General features: G+C 46.8%; 1 protein-coding gene across 6 annotated transcripts in view; it reads right to left on the bottom strand.

The window, feature by feature from the left end:
* Positions 1 to 2,456: 2,456 nt before the first annotated feature.
* The window catches only part of LMCD1 (LIM and cysteine rich domains 1), a 38,119-nt gene continuing 23,757 nt past the window's right edge, over positions 2,457 to 16,818 (bottom strand). For all 6 annotated transcript variants that reach the window (XM_057422921.1, XM_057422915.1, XM_057422917.1 and 3 more), the window contains 4 exons: positions 15,630 to 15,885; positions 10,145 to 10,480; positions 4,913 to 5,128; positions 2,457 to 4,475 (listed from right to left, as the gene is read on the bottom strand). In XM_057422921.1, coding sequence (XP_057278904.1) covers positions 4,317 to 4,475; positions 4,913 to 5,128; positions 10,145 to 10,480; positions 15,630 to 15,885 — 967 coding nt within the window. In that variant the 3' untranslated portion in view covers positions 2,457 to 4,316. The remainder of the gene's footprint in view (positions 4,476 to 4,912; positions 5,129 to 10,144; positions 10,481 to 15,629; positions 15,886 to 16,818) is intronic.

Genomic DNA, 16,818 nt, shown 5'->3' with positions numbered 1-16,818 from the left:
ATTTCTCCTGCACTAAAGAGTTTGCTTTCAAAGTGATTCCCCTCTCAGACCATTGCAAGGAAATACTGGAGGTAATCACACTCACTAACTGGGTTAAATCATTAACCTCAAATAAGTAACAGCACTGGGCAATGAGTTAATTTTATCTCAACAGGAACAAGCACCCACATGTTTTGCAAAGTCAATCAGGAAGCTTCCCCAGGAAACCTGCAGCCAGCTCCTTGACGGTAAATGCACACCTCTGCAGGCAGGGCTCCCCAGGCTGTGACTTCATGTTAACTGCATCCCTCCGTGCCCCCCTGTGCTGCTGTTACAGTCTCCTTCTTTGGCTCTGTCACAGCCTTTTTTACCAACTGTGTCTCAGCCATAGGGATGACAGCGTGCTCTGGCCTGTGATAAGCAGCAGCACCTCAGACCTTCCTCTGTCGCCCCACTGCAGCTCCTGAGCTGCTGCCCTGAGACTGGGAAGGAAGCAAAGCAAGACTTGGGAGACTTTCATATCTGGGACCAGTTTAATTGAAGTTTCAGGAACATGTTCATGTATTGTCAGTCTTATTTAGGAGAACAGTTATACAGAACATTTGAGTTTAAATTGGAGCTAAATGTTTGTGTAGGAGGCACAAAGTCTTTGCACTCACCATCTTTGGCCATCGAAAGGCAAAGTAAATATGTTTGTCCTTTGCAGATTCACAGGTTAAAATACTGGTATTAGTTGCCAAAATACATGATGCTAAATAGACCATTGGACAATTTATCCTTATGCTTTCATAGAAGTATTCAATGGATATTAAACCCCCCCATGTGAGATGCTCAGCTCAACAGTTCAGCTTTTATGGACTGCTCTGGCCTGCAAACACCAGTGCTCTGTGCCATCCTTTGTGCCATGCAGCAGCATTTGAAGGGAGCAGCATCCATGCCTGGACACAGCTGTAGCACAAGATACGTTTCAGACAGTCACACAACACAGGCTTTGCCCTTAGTCTATCCTATTATACGTAGTAACCCTGGGAAACTGCTCTTTTAATTAAAAAATTAATTTTATTAATTTTCAGGACAGACCCCAATATGCTCACTGATGGCTCTGTATTAGCGAGGCCAGCAAGGCTCTGTAAATGTAACCATCTCGAAAACCAGAGCTCATGACCTACAGAAGGCAGCTGCAGCAGCTTCCTTTGCTATAGCTAACAACCCATAGCAAAACACAGTGTAATGTCTTCACTTGGCACAAATATCTTCTCATGGTTACACTGAGTTTCAATTTTAATAGCAAAACTGAAGAATCACATACATCTTGAGCCATTAGATGCATTAATTTCAAGCTTTTGCTCCTAACACTTGAGAGGTCCAGGATTTTGTTAAGCTGTGTAATTGCAGCAATTTTTCTAGCAATGTTTTACAAGCTGCAGAAATACCTGAAAGGTTTGAGTGGATGCCAGCAGTCCAAAAAGCCTGAAGCAAGCATGTGTATACTGAAACAGGGACTTCAGACAAGATTTACAATTTATAGATCACAAAATCAAAATCCAAAGCTTTGGGTTTTGATGCCAATACAGGCATCTTCTTTCCAAGTAGCCAAATAAAGGTATTAGTGATCAAGGATTGTGTTCATGGAGATAGACTGTGCAAGAACTTGATGCTACTGTGTGCAGACTGTGGTCACAGCGCAGCAAGATAAACCTAACCAAGATAATATGATTGAGATCCATACTTGTATGTAAAGCAGGCTTGACCTCTGTCATTCAGAGACCATCCCACTGCAGAGAGGGTGGTGGAATGACCCAGCCCTGCCCTCACAACCCCAGACTGATGACTCCTGCCCTGCTGCTGCACTGGGGTGCCAGTGCTCCCCCCGCAAACTCCCATTCTCTCCCCATGCCTCTGCTCTGACCTTTACCCAAGCTCCCACCATGCACATTCTTCTTCAGCACAGAAAACAAGAGCCACCTCTTCTCCACCTCCTCCCTTTGAGCCTCTACTGTAACCCTGGCTGCAGTGGAAGGGGCTCATTCTATCCCAAATGCTGCAAGGACTATGCAACCAGCTGAGGCAAAACAAACACACCACCCAGGGAGAAGAGGGCAGCATGCTGTGATGGCAGCAGTTTAGGTAATAGTGTCTCACATTGACAAACTTGATGTTTTGTTGATTTTATTTTTTTCCATTTAATTTCCTTGCAGACACCTATGCAGTGGCCACGCACCTACCTTGTAGGTGATCACCTTAAGAGGTAACCAGCTGTGTTGCAAATGGACACCGACTTTCCATCAGTGAATGCTGTTTGGATGTTAATGCCTGGCCTTTCATTGGTGAGTCACACTATTCCTATCACTGCTTACACTGAGAGTATGCACTTTTGGCTGCTTTAACATCACAGGGTTTAGAAAGTGTCTTAAAAAAAAAAATTACAAAGATGTAGAACCATTTCCTTTGGAAAGAAAAAAATGAAGAAGAGGCAATAAAGCTAATAAGCACTGGGCTTTATTTTTCATTCCCACTTTACTTACAACCAAAGAGCCTGTACCCAAGGTTGATCCAAGGGAGCTTTATTATTCCTAGCATTGCTTGAGGTCTATACATCCTCTCTTGACTTGAAGCATCAAACCCTGGCACTCAGCACAGCCATCCACTAACCCGAGATGGACAAAGGACCCCAAGAGCATAGGCATCGTGACACACTGCAAAACACATCCATTACCCCACAGCTACTGCTGTGGCTGCCACCTCAGGATGTTTCTATTCCATTTCATTTACCCCCTTTAAATACCCCAGCATTTCCAGGAATATCAACCATGCAGCAGCATAGAGCTGAGCAAGGCTTAACCAGCACTGTGCCCTACATGCAGATATGTCTTTATACCCCCAAAACACATGGCAGAGGGGCACAACCTGGCCCACAGCTCAAACGTAGCTCAACCCTGCAGCATGTACAGTTCCCCCCAACTCTCATTTGCAAGTTATTTTATCATAAGCAAGCAAACATCCACAGCATGGAGCATGCTTTAAAGAGAAACCAGCATCTTCTGTAGCAGAAAGAAAACCCAGTGACTGTGAGCTCCTTGCACATTCACCTCTGCAAAAAATATTCCAGTTCTCTGGCAAATAATGTATGTTTAATATAGGAAAAAAGACTGAGCACACAGACATTTGCCAGCCTGGACTAGCTGAGATTTTCAGTGACTACCAGAAGCATTGCTTGATGTAGGGAACAAATACTAATGGCAGAGACTCAGTGCCAGATCCTGGGATAGTGTCACCCCTATCAGACCCAGGAGGTCACAGGAACCTTCCCTAGGGATGGGAGAGCTGCGGGACAAGGAGCAGGGCAGAGTCCAGGTCAAGAGTGGTGCCAGCTCCAAGAGGAACAGTTCCCTGGTGTTTGGAGGGGGTCATTGACATTACAGGAAAATCCTGGCACTGCAGCATTTCAGGCACAACCCCCCAGACAGCTTAGGCTGAAAAGCTGCTTTCTATAACATTCCTGGTCAAACCCAGCCAAAATAAAGGCTCACAATTTAAATGCTTAACAATGTTCAGCACTGCAGTAGAACACAGTGCTGCTCTGTGGAAACACACTTGCCTGCAGTAACAGCATTTGGAGGCAGGCAAGGGGCTGGGGAGCCTGGTTTTGCATTCCCATTTCAGGACTAAAGCTCACAAGCAATGAGCTGTCAGTGTCCTGGGGCAGAGCTGCACCCTTCCCATCTCTCCACGGTTAAACCAGTCTCCCTGTGTGCCAGCTTGTTATTTATGCATTACTGTACACTAAGGAGGAGAAAGCCACAGCTACATGTTGCTGCAATTTTATATCATTTGCTTTCAGAAAGTAATCACCCGGGTTAATCAGATTCTTCAAACCCATGGCTTTAGTACAGCTGTCAGCAGCCTGTTAGTCTAAGCTTCCAGTATGGATTTCCAAAAATATGAATAACCCTTAGTTTTGACCACAGCCATAGGTTTAGTATGCCAAAAATGACTCTTGAGATGTGTTATTTCCAAAAGCCTATTGCAAGATCATAGTCATAAGAAGCTTGGAAAGACTTTATAAAAAGAACAGCACAACACAGAACCTCCTTTCAGTCCCTCCTAGTCAGATACACTATGTACCTCCCATCCACAGGCACATGAGTTTCTCTTGCTTCTTCCCCAAGGGAAATAATCTCCTGCAAGCTGTATTGGATGCAAGGGGGCACTTAGTTGCTTGCAAGTGAATAGCCAGGCTCTTAATTGCATTTTAACCTTTCCCTTCTCATGTACTTGTCAAATAACCCCAGTTCTGGGACCTCGGGGACCCGGCTTTGGCCCAGGCTGCTCCCTGCTCAGAGGTGTTTGCTTTTGCTGCAGGTCGTGCACAGGAGGCTGGTGTTGTCCAGAGTGAAGGGTTTGCCACTCAGCAGCGTCTCACACTCCAGGCAGGCAAAGTGCTTCTTGTGCCAGGCCATGCCTTCTGCCTGCTGGTAGTCTTCCGAGAAGATGATCTACAGGGCAGACAGACAATTGCTTATTTCCACTGTCTCATCAAGCTGGAGCATGGCAGGAACAGGGAGAGCCCACCCCATGCATCCCACCAAATAGTCAGCCATGGAGCCAGGCTTTGGAAGGAGTAATTAAGAGATAGGACGTCCTGAGCAATGAGTCATGGGATGCAATTAAGCAGTATAAAACCATCAGGTTTTAAATACAGCTAGAGCTTGATTGTTGCTCTGAGATAGATACAGCATCGCCAGCTGAGACTATCATTAATATTACTCCATTTTGCCCCATTTTCTTTAGACATCTCCAGCTCCACAGCAGCCCGGTAACCAGCACCAGAAGGATGCCTCTCCTAGGAGGCACGAGTAGGCAGGCAGGTTAAGCAGCCCTCAATTAACCCACACCAAGACCCCAACAGGGTCGGGGAGCAGCCGGTCCATACCTCATCGCAGCCAGCGCAGCGCGGCCGGAGGCTCTCGCAGTAGTGGCGCCCGCACCAGGCGGCCCCGCTCTTCCAGAAGTAGATGAGGTCGACAAGGGGCTCGGAGCACCGGCAGCACACGAAGCATGCTGGGTGCCACTGCCGGGAGTAGCCCGCCCTGTCGGCATACACCACCGGGCAGTCCTCCGGCAATGCCTGCTTGCAGGTCTCACAGTGCTGCAACAGAGACAGTGGAGTGAGCATGGACCACGTAGCTGGTTAAGAGCACAGTTAGCAAAGCACAACACCAGGCTCTCTAAGCGCATCCTCAATGCTTCCTGCTTCTACATAGCCTGGAGGACCTGCGGTGTCCCTGCTCAACATCCCATAGCACCAAGGAGGACAGTGGAAATAAAATGTTTAATTCCAGGCCTGCTAAGCTGTGCAACTTTGGTTGCTTTCATTTGAGCTCTTGTTCTGTAAAGGGAATCTTGAGGGTACCAAAGCTCGACTTCACAGCTGTATCACCAGCCTGAAATGAGGCTATAGAAACAGTGCAGCGAGGTGGAAGAACAAGGAAATGCTAAACTGAAGAGAAAGCAATGGTTGCAGCTCAAGAAAAGTGCTGAGAAAACATCTCAATCGTGCAGTAGGACTCAAACAACACACAGCATCACAGGGCATTCACAGCCAACAGAACCAAGATGTCTCAGCCTACCACACTTCACATCCTGTGCAAACATTTGGACCAGTGCTATGCATGGATGGAGTATCAAGATGTAAAATAATTAAAAGTCATTATAAATACATATTGGCTAGTCTTCCCCTGGAATACTGTTTAGTTCTGTCCACAGCCAGATCCAGGCAGGTAGGAATAGCACTGCCCACCATCAGTTAAGTGTCTGGCCTTTGGGACCCTCCTCCCAAGCTAAAACCAAAATCACCAAAATGCCAAGGCTTCCAGAGTTAGAACATCCTCTACTGCTGAACTGCAGCACAGCAAAGATGTTATTTTGCATAGAGATTAGAGACTTGGTTCTTTTCTCACTACATTTTAATATATATATCTATGCATAAGACAGATGTCACTTTCAGCACAGTGCTTTCAGTTTATAACAGCCCAATTATTAGACTTGGCTAATCTGAAGATTAATTAACATTTATGCACATTACACACAAGGCCAACCGGGCTTACTCTTTATCTGTGCCTGCAGAGTGATCCTGTGATTAGCTTAGAGCAAGCTTTAAAGCTCTCCTCTCGAGGCTGACAACTGGTGAGCTGTTATTTAAATTCCCATTTAAGTCTGGATAGTCCAGGTCAGGATAACAACTTGGAGCCTGTGCTTTGTCACTCCCTAAACAAAACACTCTTAAGTAGCGGCTGGAGCCTCTTCCAGCAGAGCCCTTGGCTGCAAGGCCAGACTTCTACTAGCAGTCTGTTGAAGGCTTTTATGAAACCAAGATGCAGTGTGAAGCAGCTTGCGTGTCGCATGTGCTGTGGTTTCAGCTGCTGTGCCCAACCAGACTGTTTGCATGGCCTTGGCCCCCTTCCAGCATGCTCCAGGCAGCATGGGGTTGGGAGTTTCCTTGCATTCAGACGATGGATTTGCTCACAAATACTGATTTAAGCCAACAAGCTTCTAAAAGGTGGGTAGAAGAGACACAAAACCAACATTTCTCACCAGAAGGTAAATAAAACTTCCTGAGCTGAAGGAAAACATCAGGGATGGGGCGAGAAGAGCGGGACATTGCACAGGGCAGCTGTGGTCCACAACCTGAGGAACACCACCCTGATGCCACAACAGACTGTGAAACTCACCCCTCTGTGATCCTCCCTGATACAACCCCAGTAAAGCAGCAGCAGAAACAGCCTCTCTGGGGCACAGAGGGAGTGGGGCTTCTCTGTGAACTATACATATGTCAAACCAAAGGCAAGTTTCCCACCACATCCACTCTTTTGCTAGTTCACAACCTGACTGCCAAAGAGGCCATTCTTTGCATCTGGGGAGTTTTCTTAAACTCATTTTGCCCTTTACATAGCAGAAGGCTTCAGGCCCATCTACACCCACCAAGTGGCTTTTCTTTGTTTTGTTACTATTATTCCTAGCACTCCTCATTATTGCCTCCTCCTTGGTTCAGTCTGGATTTTCATTAGCTGCCCAGCAGTCCTTGGAGTGGTTCCACCACACTGACGGGCATCTCCTATTTTACCAGGAAATCCAGTATGACTAGTGAAGGCAGCAATAGAAGAGAGACAAAATGTTTCCTGGCTTGGCTTTTCCGCAAGTCTGAAAGGGGATATGTCTGCTTACACCACTCCTTCTACTGCAAAGGGCTTCAGACGCATTTCTAAGTACTCCCAAGACCCACACCAAAGAAAGAGTAAGCTCAGTGGCATGGAAGCCATGCTATTTCTGGTCTGTATGAACAAGGAAACAGGTACATGAAGCTGCCATGCTCAATGTGGATCACTACTGGTACACCAGCCTCACTGGCAGGGGGGGCAGATGGGCACCAATGGATTCTGCACCCATTGTGTGCGACTAAGACCATATTTTTCCTTATACACCTGATACCTCCCCAAGGCACCAGATTTGCGTGAGACAGGGCAGCAGAGCCCAACCCTGCAGCTGCCTTTGGGGGTGACAGTGTGGAGAAACCAGAGCCATCCATCCCAGCCCTGCTTATCTTGCAAGATCTAACAGCGAGAACAAACACGAGCAGCTTTCCAACTCTGAGCTCAAGTTTCTTGCCAACAAGAACTGTTAGAAAAACAACTTTGCTGTTTCTTTCTATGGCAGTTATCCACAGGGCTTTTCCTAAGCATCATATAACTTCCACCGCTCTGCCATTTACACTAAATAAAGTGGCTCTTCAAATTTAAGATGGCATTACAGCTTGGTACTTATTTTACATCTCCATCATGTAAGGAGAGGAGTGAAGACTTTATTAGCAGAGTAACCAGAGCTGTTGGCCAAGAAAGTGTCCCTTTCTCCTAAGCTTTTCCAAACTCACCCTCTCCACTAGCAGCTACTTTGCAATCGCATCTCCCACAGAATGAGTGCCACAGATGCTACAAGGCTTCCCCAGAATACTCCCTACATTGGTAACCTCAAGCTTTTTGGGACAATGGCTAATTCTAATCAACTGCTTCAGATTTTTTTGATTCCAGCACAATTGCTCATAACACCTGAAGACTTTCCAGTTCTGAGGGGGTTAAAGATGATTTTATGCTCAGTGGAGAACACTCAGCTCCTAGGACAGACTTATTGCAGCCATGGGGCCCCTTCCCTGCAGCCAAGATGAGTTCAAAAAGCTGTTTGAGCTCAGATGCCTCTCTCATGGCGATTTACATTGGCCCTGTATGTTTTCCTTTGCACACCAATTTCAACACAGCTGGCCTGAGTGTGCAATAAGAGGTTTAACAACCTTAGCACAGGGACCACACAAACACCCAAGGAAATTCCAGCTTATTTCCTGGTGCAGCTTTGGTGCTTTCTGGGTTCATTCTCTTGTAGAGCAAAGGTAACGTTTTTGTTTTGGAGTGTGCTGATGTACATTTCAACCCTGAATACAGCAAGAACATTAAAACCTCCAGTATCACTGGCTTTATGCACTTCATTTCTCAGTCCCTTCACATCTATTCTCAGCCTTCATATAGCTCATTTCACTCACATCACTTTCAGCCTCACACACATTGCAAAGTAAAGTGCTATCTCATTTTTCTATGGCAGAACTTTCCCACTGCAGTTTCATGAAAGCCAGCAGACCTTCTGGAAGTTCAGCACATTTCAGATCTTGGGACATAGTCCATTCCTATCAGGTCAGCATCATTAATTCCCGCACAGGACATCAAATCAACATGGGCACTGTTTTCTTAGAGGGGGAAACAGAAGTCCTGTCTTAGTACAGCAAGAAACCACAGCACTCCATGGGGCTGCTGTAAACTGAGCTGCACAGTGCATTGGTCAAAGTGGATCTTCTACAAGTGGTTTGATTTTTGAAGTGGTTTGATTTTTCAGCTAGTGCCTTGAGAAAAATGATGCTTTAAGGAGAACAACATCACAGCTATGTAATTTTGGAAGGACAAACTTGCAGTCTAAGTAAACCTGCAGTGCTAAGTTAACTTTTATTAATAAATGTTTAATAGAAACCTTCCTTTCCTGGCTATGTTTTAGATTTTTTTTTTTGCCTGATTCAGTATTTTGTTGCAACGGTGAAAAACTTTTACTGTATCACTGGGCTCTGAAAGTCAGATGCATGTTAGCAGAAAAGGCCATAGCAGAGGGGATACATTACCCAATATGGAATGAAAATGAAAACTGCTCTGAACATGTTACAATCTCAGTGCAGCAATGGCAAGAAAAATCTTGTCTTATAAACCCTCAGACACCATTTTTCTTTTACAGCTTTAAAACCTCTGCTGCAAGTCACCCTCACAAGGGACAGTTTGATATATTTTCACTCACCATATTTTATGATAAGCATTTGTTCAGCAACCACAATGGCCACTCCAGACAGCGCTGGGAGAATATAAATCTGAAAGGGTGTTAGGGAATCTCAATCATTTCCCTGTGGAAATGTATTTTTATGCCCAGGGACATCTGTTCAAAGTTCCCCCAAGCGATTACAGCCCTGGAAGCATTATCTCCACGTTCACAGCTCTGCATTAATTACAGCGAGCCACCACCTCCTGTCACTTGCAGTCTTTCCACTTGCTCTGGTCTGGATGCCCAGCTGGAAACACTCACTGACTTGCAGTGAGATGCCTTGAGTACCTTACTGACTCCCAAACACCTAGGGCAGAGCTGCAAAGAATCCGAAGTCAAAATCACTGCTTGTGCATCTAGCAGAGGGTTTACTTACCCTGGCGGTTCAGCACAGTTTTTGCTGTGGAGGGAGGGTGATGAAGAGGAGATTATAACCACCTCTCTTCACCCCTGTTATACAGACAGGCAGGACTGGCAGGAGTACACACGTCCCACTAGGGTGTTTCATAGTGCTCCACAAAAGCATGCCATGATGGAACTGAGCATTGCAGCACTGCTTCAAGTTGTTTGAAAAAGCACTGCAGCAGCCCTGCAGAAGCCCACAGGAGCAGTATTATGAACAAGGAACAGACGTCCCGGGCTGATGCAATCTTTACCCACCTCTAGTGGAGACCAAAGCTGTTCCCTGAAAGCTCCCCAAGCTCCAAGCAGAGCCGGGACACCCCATCCAGCCCATCCCACCGCCACGGACCACAGCACTCACATACTGCCCTCCTGCAGGCACGTTCTCCAGGGCCCCATTGGTGGACTCAGAGGGTTTGCTGGCTGCAATGCTCTTGTCCTGCTGCTTCCCCTCCTCCTTGCCTGCGCCACCCTGGCCCGGCAGAGCCACCTCCCCAACGCCCAGCGCCTCGGCTTTGTACTTCTTCACAAAGTCTTCCATCAGCTTCAGCTCGCCCTCGGCGAGGCCACGGCAGTGGGACGGGTCCTGGTCGTACAGCGGGAGTTGTCTCATCAGCTGCCGACGACGGTAGTAGGCCCCCTCCGTTCCTGCCACCGGCTGCATCTCCTTCGGGATCAGCTCCAGGTACTGCATGGCCTGGGATGGAGAGAGCACCAACAGTTACTGAGCTGCCTTTGGCAGGGAAGCGCAAGCGCTCATCACATCCACAGTACTTTGCAAACAGATGCTCTGCTCACATTATGGAGCAGTGGCAGAAAACATGGTCCTTCCTTTCTCCCTTTGTGTTCTTCTAACATTTCAGGAATGAAAGGCTAAACTTACTCAGATGCAAGCAGTAGCCAGGCTACATGTAAAATAAGTACCAATCACTTCATCCTCAGAAAACAGGTTGGGTGGGGGTTTGGATTTGTTTGGAGTTTTTCTTCATTTTTTGTTTGTTTTGGGAGTTTTGGGTTGTGTGCTGTTTTTTAAGCCAAAGAAAACCCCCAGAACTCCCCAGGAAAGCATTGAAGACTTACTTAGTTTTACACCCAGATCCCAACACACCATCCCTCACATGCCACTATCCCGGGCTGCTGAAAAGACCAGAAATCTATAAATATCAAAACTCAAGACCAGGCAGCTTCCTACTGCCTTGTGCCAGGACAGGTAGAGCTCCAAGGAGCAGGTCAGCCTGCATCAAGACACCCCATAGCCCCCATGGGTTGCATGAAGCATAGTTTACAGTAAAAGCTCCCCTTTTATCAATTAAACCCAGAATCTTAACTCAGGGAAAAAGCAGTCAGCAGCTGAGCCTGTACGTAACACAGAGCTGCCAATGCTGCACAGATATTGATTCTGCAGTAAAAGGAAAGCATTTGGTCATTGATGCCTTGCAATATGGAAAGTAAATGCCAAGAAGCCATCAAAAATAAAGCCTCCTACTCAACTGGCTACTAGCTGCTGTCTTAAAAGCAGATTAAAACGTAATCTTGCAAGAGGTCTGCCCCAAACTGAATTAGCACTTGCAGGACAGCGGGGTCTGCACAGTTAACTTCTGCTGGCCTGGTACTGAGGGGAAGGGAGGCTCCACTCAAGGCATTTTTCCTATTGTAGTGTGAAGAGCTATGGGGCAGCCAGTTGGCACTCTGCCATTCCGCTTTAAAGACCAGCATCCATCTGCATTAGATTTGTTTCTGACTTGGTCAGCATTTGAAATCTGAATTTTACAAACCATAGAGAAGTGATTAACTGTTTACTGTGCATGGGCCAGGTCAGTTGGGTCTTTAAATGCAGAAACATCTGCATGGCACCAAACAGCTCATCACACCTGCAAGAACTTCAAAGTCAGCTTTCACCTCAGCTACTTTCAGCCCCATAGAATCATTGCAGGGCAAGATTTCTGCCTGAAGATTCACAGCAGCAACAGATGAATTATTTAATGAGTCAGGGCCTCTTCCCTATTTCTTAGTGTGCATGTTAACATTGCTGCACAGTATGTTACACATCAACACTCAGTATACTATGCCTCTGTGCAATGGCAGGATTCATATTCAGGAGTTTTTCCAGGGGAGGAAGAAGCACATGGGAGAAGGTGCTGCTTGGGAATAGCTGGTTAGAGAGCTACAGGATGCTGTAGAAGTGATCTGGTGCACAGATGGCTTTCACAGAAGTGAGAAATCCTAATAGGAACTACAGAAGCAGGAAAACAGAATTCCTGACAGCTCCTCCCAGGCCTCACACAGGCACTGCCCTACAAAATAAGGATACTGCTGGTATTATCCAACAACTGGAAAGAAAAACAACCAAAGCTTCAATGCTGTACAACACAACTTCAGGACAGCAAATGCTGCACAGTCTGCACTGGCTTGGTGCAGCTGCAGCAAGAGCACTAGCAGAGCATTAGCACAGTAGGATCTTAATGGAAGAAATTCTTAATCCACTACAAACGTGCCAAGACTAATGAACACTTCTACCAGCACTGTGAGAAAGCACCATGCCAGCACATGCATGTGAAGCGCCTCGTTCCACTCTAGCACCAGACTCTCCACTGCCAGTACAAAACATCTGTGCTGAAAGCGAGAGAGAGAAGCAAAGTCTTAAGCCTTTCTTATAAGTACAGCTGGAGTGCTCAGTGGCAGGGTCCAATATCTGCCCAGAAACACGGTAGGATTTCACTCACTGATCAACAGAATGCTTAAGGTTATAATTGCCGATGTCATAAAACATCCACAGAATACCTCAGGGAAAGCAGGATGAGGAAAAGTTGTTTCTTCTGCTGCTACCATGTATTACTATGGTGAAATGCTTTACTCTATTGCTTGCCTTAGTGCAGGTAACAATGAAAATCTAAAATGCTCTTCCTCAAAATTAACTACTGCACATCAGGTATTTTATGATCTGTTCTTTTCACTTTCCCCAAGGACCCTAACTATTTCATTGCTTCTCCAGGCATGGCTTAATGAAAACACACTCTGGACTTCCTTCTATTATTGGACCCTCCAAGACAACGATATTAAAAACAATCCCAAGTTTCCAACGTGCCTTCAGAAGGAAGCCACTGGAGTGAGTCAGTTATGCACTAAAAGCTTTTTGGCCCAAATCTCTTTCAAGCTATCCTGAGAATAGCTGACATCCCACATAGCTCCTGAAAGTCTGTCAAATTGATCTTCAGACCAAAATTCATCAAGGCTATCTACAGACTTCCTGGATGTTGGTTACTTGAACTAAGATATCTTCTAGCCCATTCAGGCAATATGAAGAGTTCAAAAGCTTTCATGAAGCATGTACCCTCTAAGCTGCCCCTTTGCCAGAATCCATGGGGGGGGAGTTTGCCCCACTGGGTGGCGGAGCTGCCAGGCTCCCCAGTGCCCCTATTGGACAGGGATCACCCCAAACATGCACCCACAAGGTTCATGGTTGGGGTTCAGGCCCATAGAAGAAGAAAGCAGCCCAGAAACTGCAGAGTTTGGGCATCCTTCACAGTAAGGAAGTGACCCTGCCCCAAGGAGCTGGCAGCACAGCACTGCAGCCAGCTCAGAGCTGTGAAACCCAGGCTTCTGGTAAATCCCAGGCTGGGCAGCAGGCTGAACGATCAGGCTGGATGGGAGGAGTGCCATCATTGTTCTCTCTATCCCTCATGAGCTCCTTGATTCCTCCTGGGACTTGCGGAAGGCAAACACTGGTTAAACAAACATTCCTGCTAGGCAAGCTCCTACCAAAGGGAAGGGAAGGGAAGGAGGCCGAGAGCAGCAGCACTACAATTAAGCAGACAGCGAGTCAGCTGCATGGGGGTCTCGGTCCCTCATTGAACCCAAGTGGTCTGCTCCAATTGGCACCACAGGTCACAACTGCATTTTCAATGCAGATTTCATGCCACCTGCAGTCAGCCTTTCCAAGGGGGGTGAGGGCAAGTGAGTTAAGAAGAATCAAGTCTGCCTCTTGGGCCTGAAGCTGCAATTTCACATTTGTTTCAATTCTTTATAAAAATCTGGTTGCAATTTCCAGCAGCTTTAAACTATTTAATCTGAAGAGCAAAAGCTGTCCACTAATGACAGTGTAATATATAACGGTTTTAGTACCACAATACAGTTAAAAGTCAGTTAAATGCTTTCCCTCAAGAAGTGCTCTGCTGGCTAACACTTCCATACACCAAAACACACGTCCATTCCTTCCCACACAGCAATATTACTTGCCTGGATGGAAGCTGGGGCTGGGGGGGCTTGTTTTCAGATCCAGCCCTGAGCACAGGGCCATACTCCCCATCTCACTTTCTTACCCTGAGTTCTCTTCACAAAACCTGAACACAAATGTTTTCTTTTATTTGGACCAGACTGTGTTTATCTGTAAGGAAACAGATCCCAGCTCAGTGCTGGATCTGGGAGAGGTTCCTCAGGAAGCAGCAACGGGCAGAGTTCATGCCCATGCTGGCAAGAGCTGTGGGCAGGATGCTCTCAGCCACAGACCTCAGCTTCACTTTCCTCCAAGCTATCACGCCTTGGCACCATGAGTTTCCATGTTCCTGCTCCACAGGGAAGGAAGATCCATGAGTCTGCTGGGAATAGGGACAGGCTGCTGTTGGAGAGTCCCTGGGCACAGGGGCTCCAAGCCCAGTGCTCTGCTCAGTCAGCTTGGGCTGCTGCAGGAGGATGTTTCCTACTAAAGCAATGCTCTTCTGGGAGCAGGACATGGAGAGCCCCAAGGAACAACCACCCAACTGCCCACCGCCACAAGAAGTTCAACCTCCCCTCCCTCTCCTCTGCTTGCCCAGCAGATCTGAGCTGAAATTAAAGGGAACAGCATTACAAAGCAGTTAAGCCATGAGCCGATTGCTGTCAGCACGCTGTTTTGGCTCTTTCAGTGTTCCTACAGACAGTTGTCCAGGGCTGAGGTGATACAGCATTCAACAGAAAACAAGGCTGCATTCTGGGGGGGGACTTAGGGCCATTCTGTGATTTACAGCAGCACAAGTGAGCAGTAGTTGCACTCCTGGTTAATAAGCTTGAGATGCCAGGTCTATTTTAAGTCCAAGATTTTAATAACTACCTCATCAAGCAAAGAAAAAATAATTATCTTCTATTTTAAAGACAGCCATTATTTTGCTATCGTCATTAAAGCCCACTTCTATAACAGAGTGATTTACAAACACAGCACTGGATGTAGATGCAGCATTACTTTTTTCCACACTGATTTATTTTCTCTGCTTCTGAGGCAGACTGAAGCATGATTTCCTGAAGTGTTTGCTGAAAAGACCTCCAGGTTAGTGAAAGTGTCCCAGCTACCTCCACCTCTGGAGTTAACTTCTTGTCCTCATCCCACATCTTGCACAGCTTTCTGTCTCCTTGGTGCCCAGGGAAAGGACCAAACCCCAGCCCTGACACCACAAGGTGGCCTGGAAGAATCGCTCCCACATCCAGCCCATGGCTCTGGAGCAGGCAGATGCCTGCTTGGGCTGTGCAGGTATTGTACAACTGACAGGACAGCAGAGATGGGATCTCTCCTCAGCAATGTTTTTACTGGACATGAGCTTTATCAAAACAGTGAGCATTCTAGTTGTAAAACCCATTAAGACTTCTCCTAGAAATGTAAGCAAAGCTATAAAAACCCAAAAGCAATCCATTCCCCTCTCCCACCTAGCCCAGTTATTTATGTGGTTTTCCAAAATACAAGATGTTATGTGCATTTTAGCTCTCTGAGACAAGTTGTATGTTTTACTGTTTTTCCGCCTAATAACTTTATTCCAGAGCTATGTTATGATCTCCATTAAACAACAACTACCCACCAAACACACCATGGATTATCTTACCAGCTTCTGGGTGAGCCCTGGTGGAGCCCATTCATACGTGATGGTGTCAAAAGTGGGGTCTTTCCGGGAGACGATGGGGTTGGTGATGATCATGCGGTTCCTTTTGTAGATGCGGATGCCATCACCTCCTTTCACCCGGGCAGTGAGCGTGGCGTACTTGGAGTCTGAGAGCAAGCGCCCAATCTTCCGATCATCCTCCAGATCCGAGCTCAGGCTGTGATCCTCCTGGCTGCACTTGCATGACTTGCAGATCTTCCTGTGGGTGACAAGCAAGAGCATGCTTTTGATGGGAGCTGGGCCATAAGAGGCATATGATCATGTGATGGCGCAGCCTCTTCCAAAGGTTGAGCACAGAGCAGGGTTATGGCATAAGACCTGTGGCATGTGGGCTCCAACAGGTCCATGTCCTCCTTGTGCTGGGGGCCCCAGAGCTGGACACAGTACTCCAGGTACAAAGATCACACTGCTGGTGATGCAGCCTGGAAAGCCAACCATAGCCTGGGTTGCAAGTACACATTGTCAGCTCATGTCCAACTTTTCCTAACAGGGATTGGCAGTGGCAGAGCAGAAAGCCACAAAGCCCAACCCCAAGCAAAAGCAGCTGCAGCAGTGCTGATATAATGCTGCCTGCCACCCACCACGGGGAGCTACCACTATCTGTGCACTTTGAAAGCCCCTTCAAGCACCACTGTATCTCCCACCCTCACCAGTCCCCAACAGCTAAGCACCAGCACTACCTTCTACAAAGCTTTACATACCATTAAAAAAGTGACTGCTAAAAGGAATTGATACTTCAGTGTCTATCATTTTAATTATCATATCTTTATGATTTATAGCTAAATCTATAAGGCCACTCTCTGCTGGCCAGCTTTTCAATCAAATGCTAACAGCAAAAAGGACAAAGTAACTCTGATGCAACCCCAAGTATTTCAGCAGGATCCTGGGACAAGCAGTATTCAAACCAGCCTTTAAGTCAATTAAAAAAGTAGTGATTCCACCAAATGTGTTTTAAAGTTTGGATTTCCACACAGCTGAGGCATTGATCTCAGGAACTGAAGGCTGTAGGATACTATTGCACAGTGAAGCCTACTGAAGCTTGCCAGCAGCACACCTAAAGACCTCAGGCCCCCATGTGCTACTGTGATAGGATCTGGCTGTCCCACAGCATTCAGGAGCTCTCCAGGCTCAC

The sequence above is a fragment of the Pezoporus wallicus genome, unplaced genomic scaffold (genome assembly GCF_028554395.1).
Source record: "Pezoporus wallicus isolate ANWC-B61680 ecotype Strahan unplaced genomic scaffold, APGP_CSIRO_Pwel_v1 contig_7073, whole genome shotgun sequence".
In the NCBI taxonomy this organism is placed as follows: domain Eukaryota; kingdom Metazoa; phylum Chordata; class Aves; order Psittaciformes; family Psittacidae; genus Pezoporus; species Pezoporus wallicus.
The sequence above is the reverse complement of the archived record's forward strand: the minus strand, read 5'-3'. Positions and strand labels throughout refer to the sequence as shown.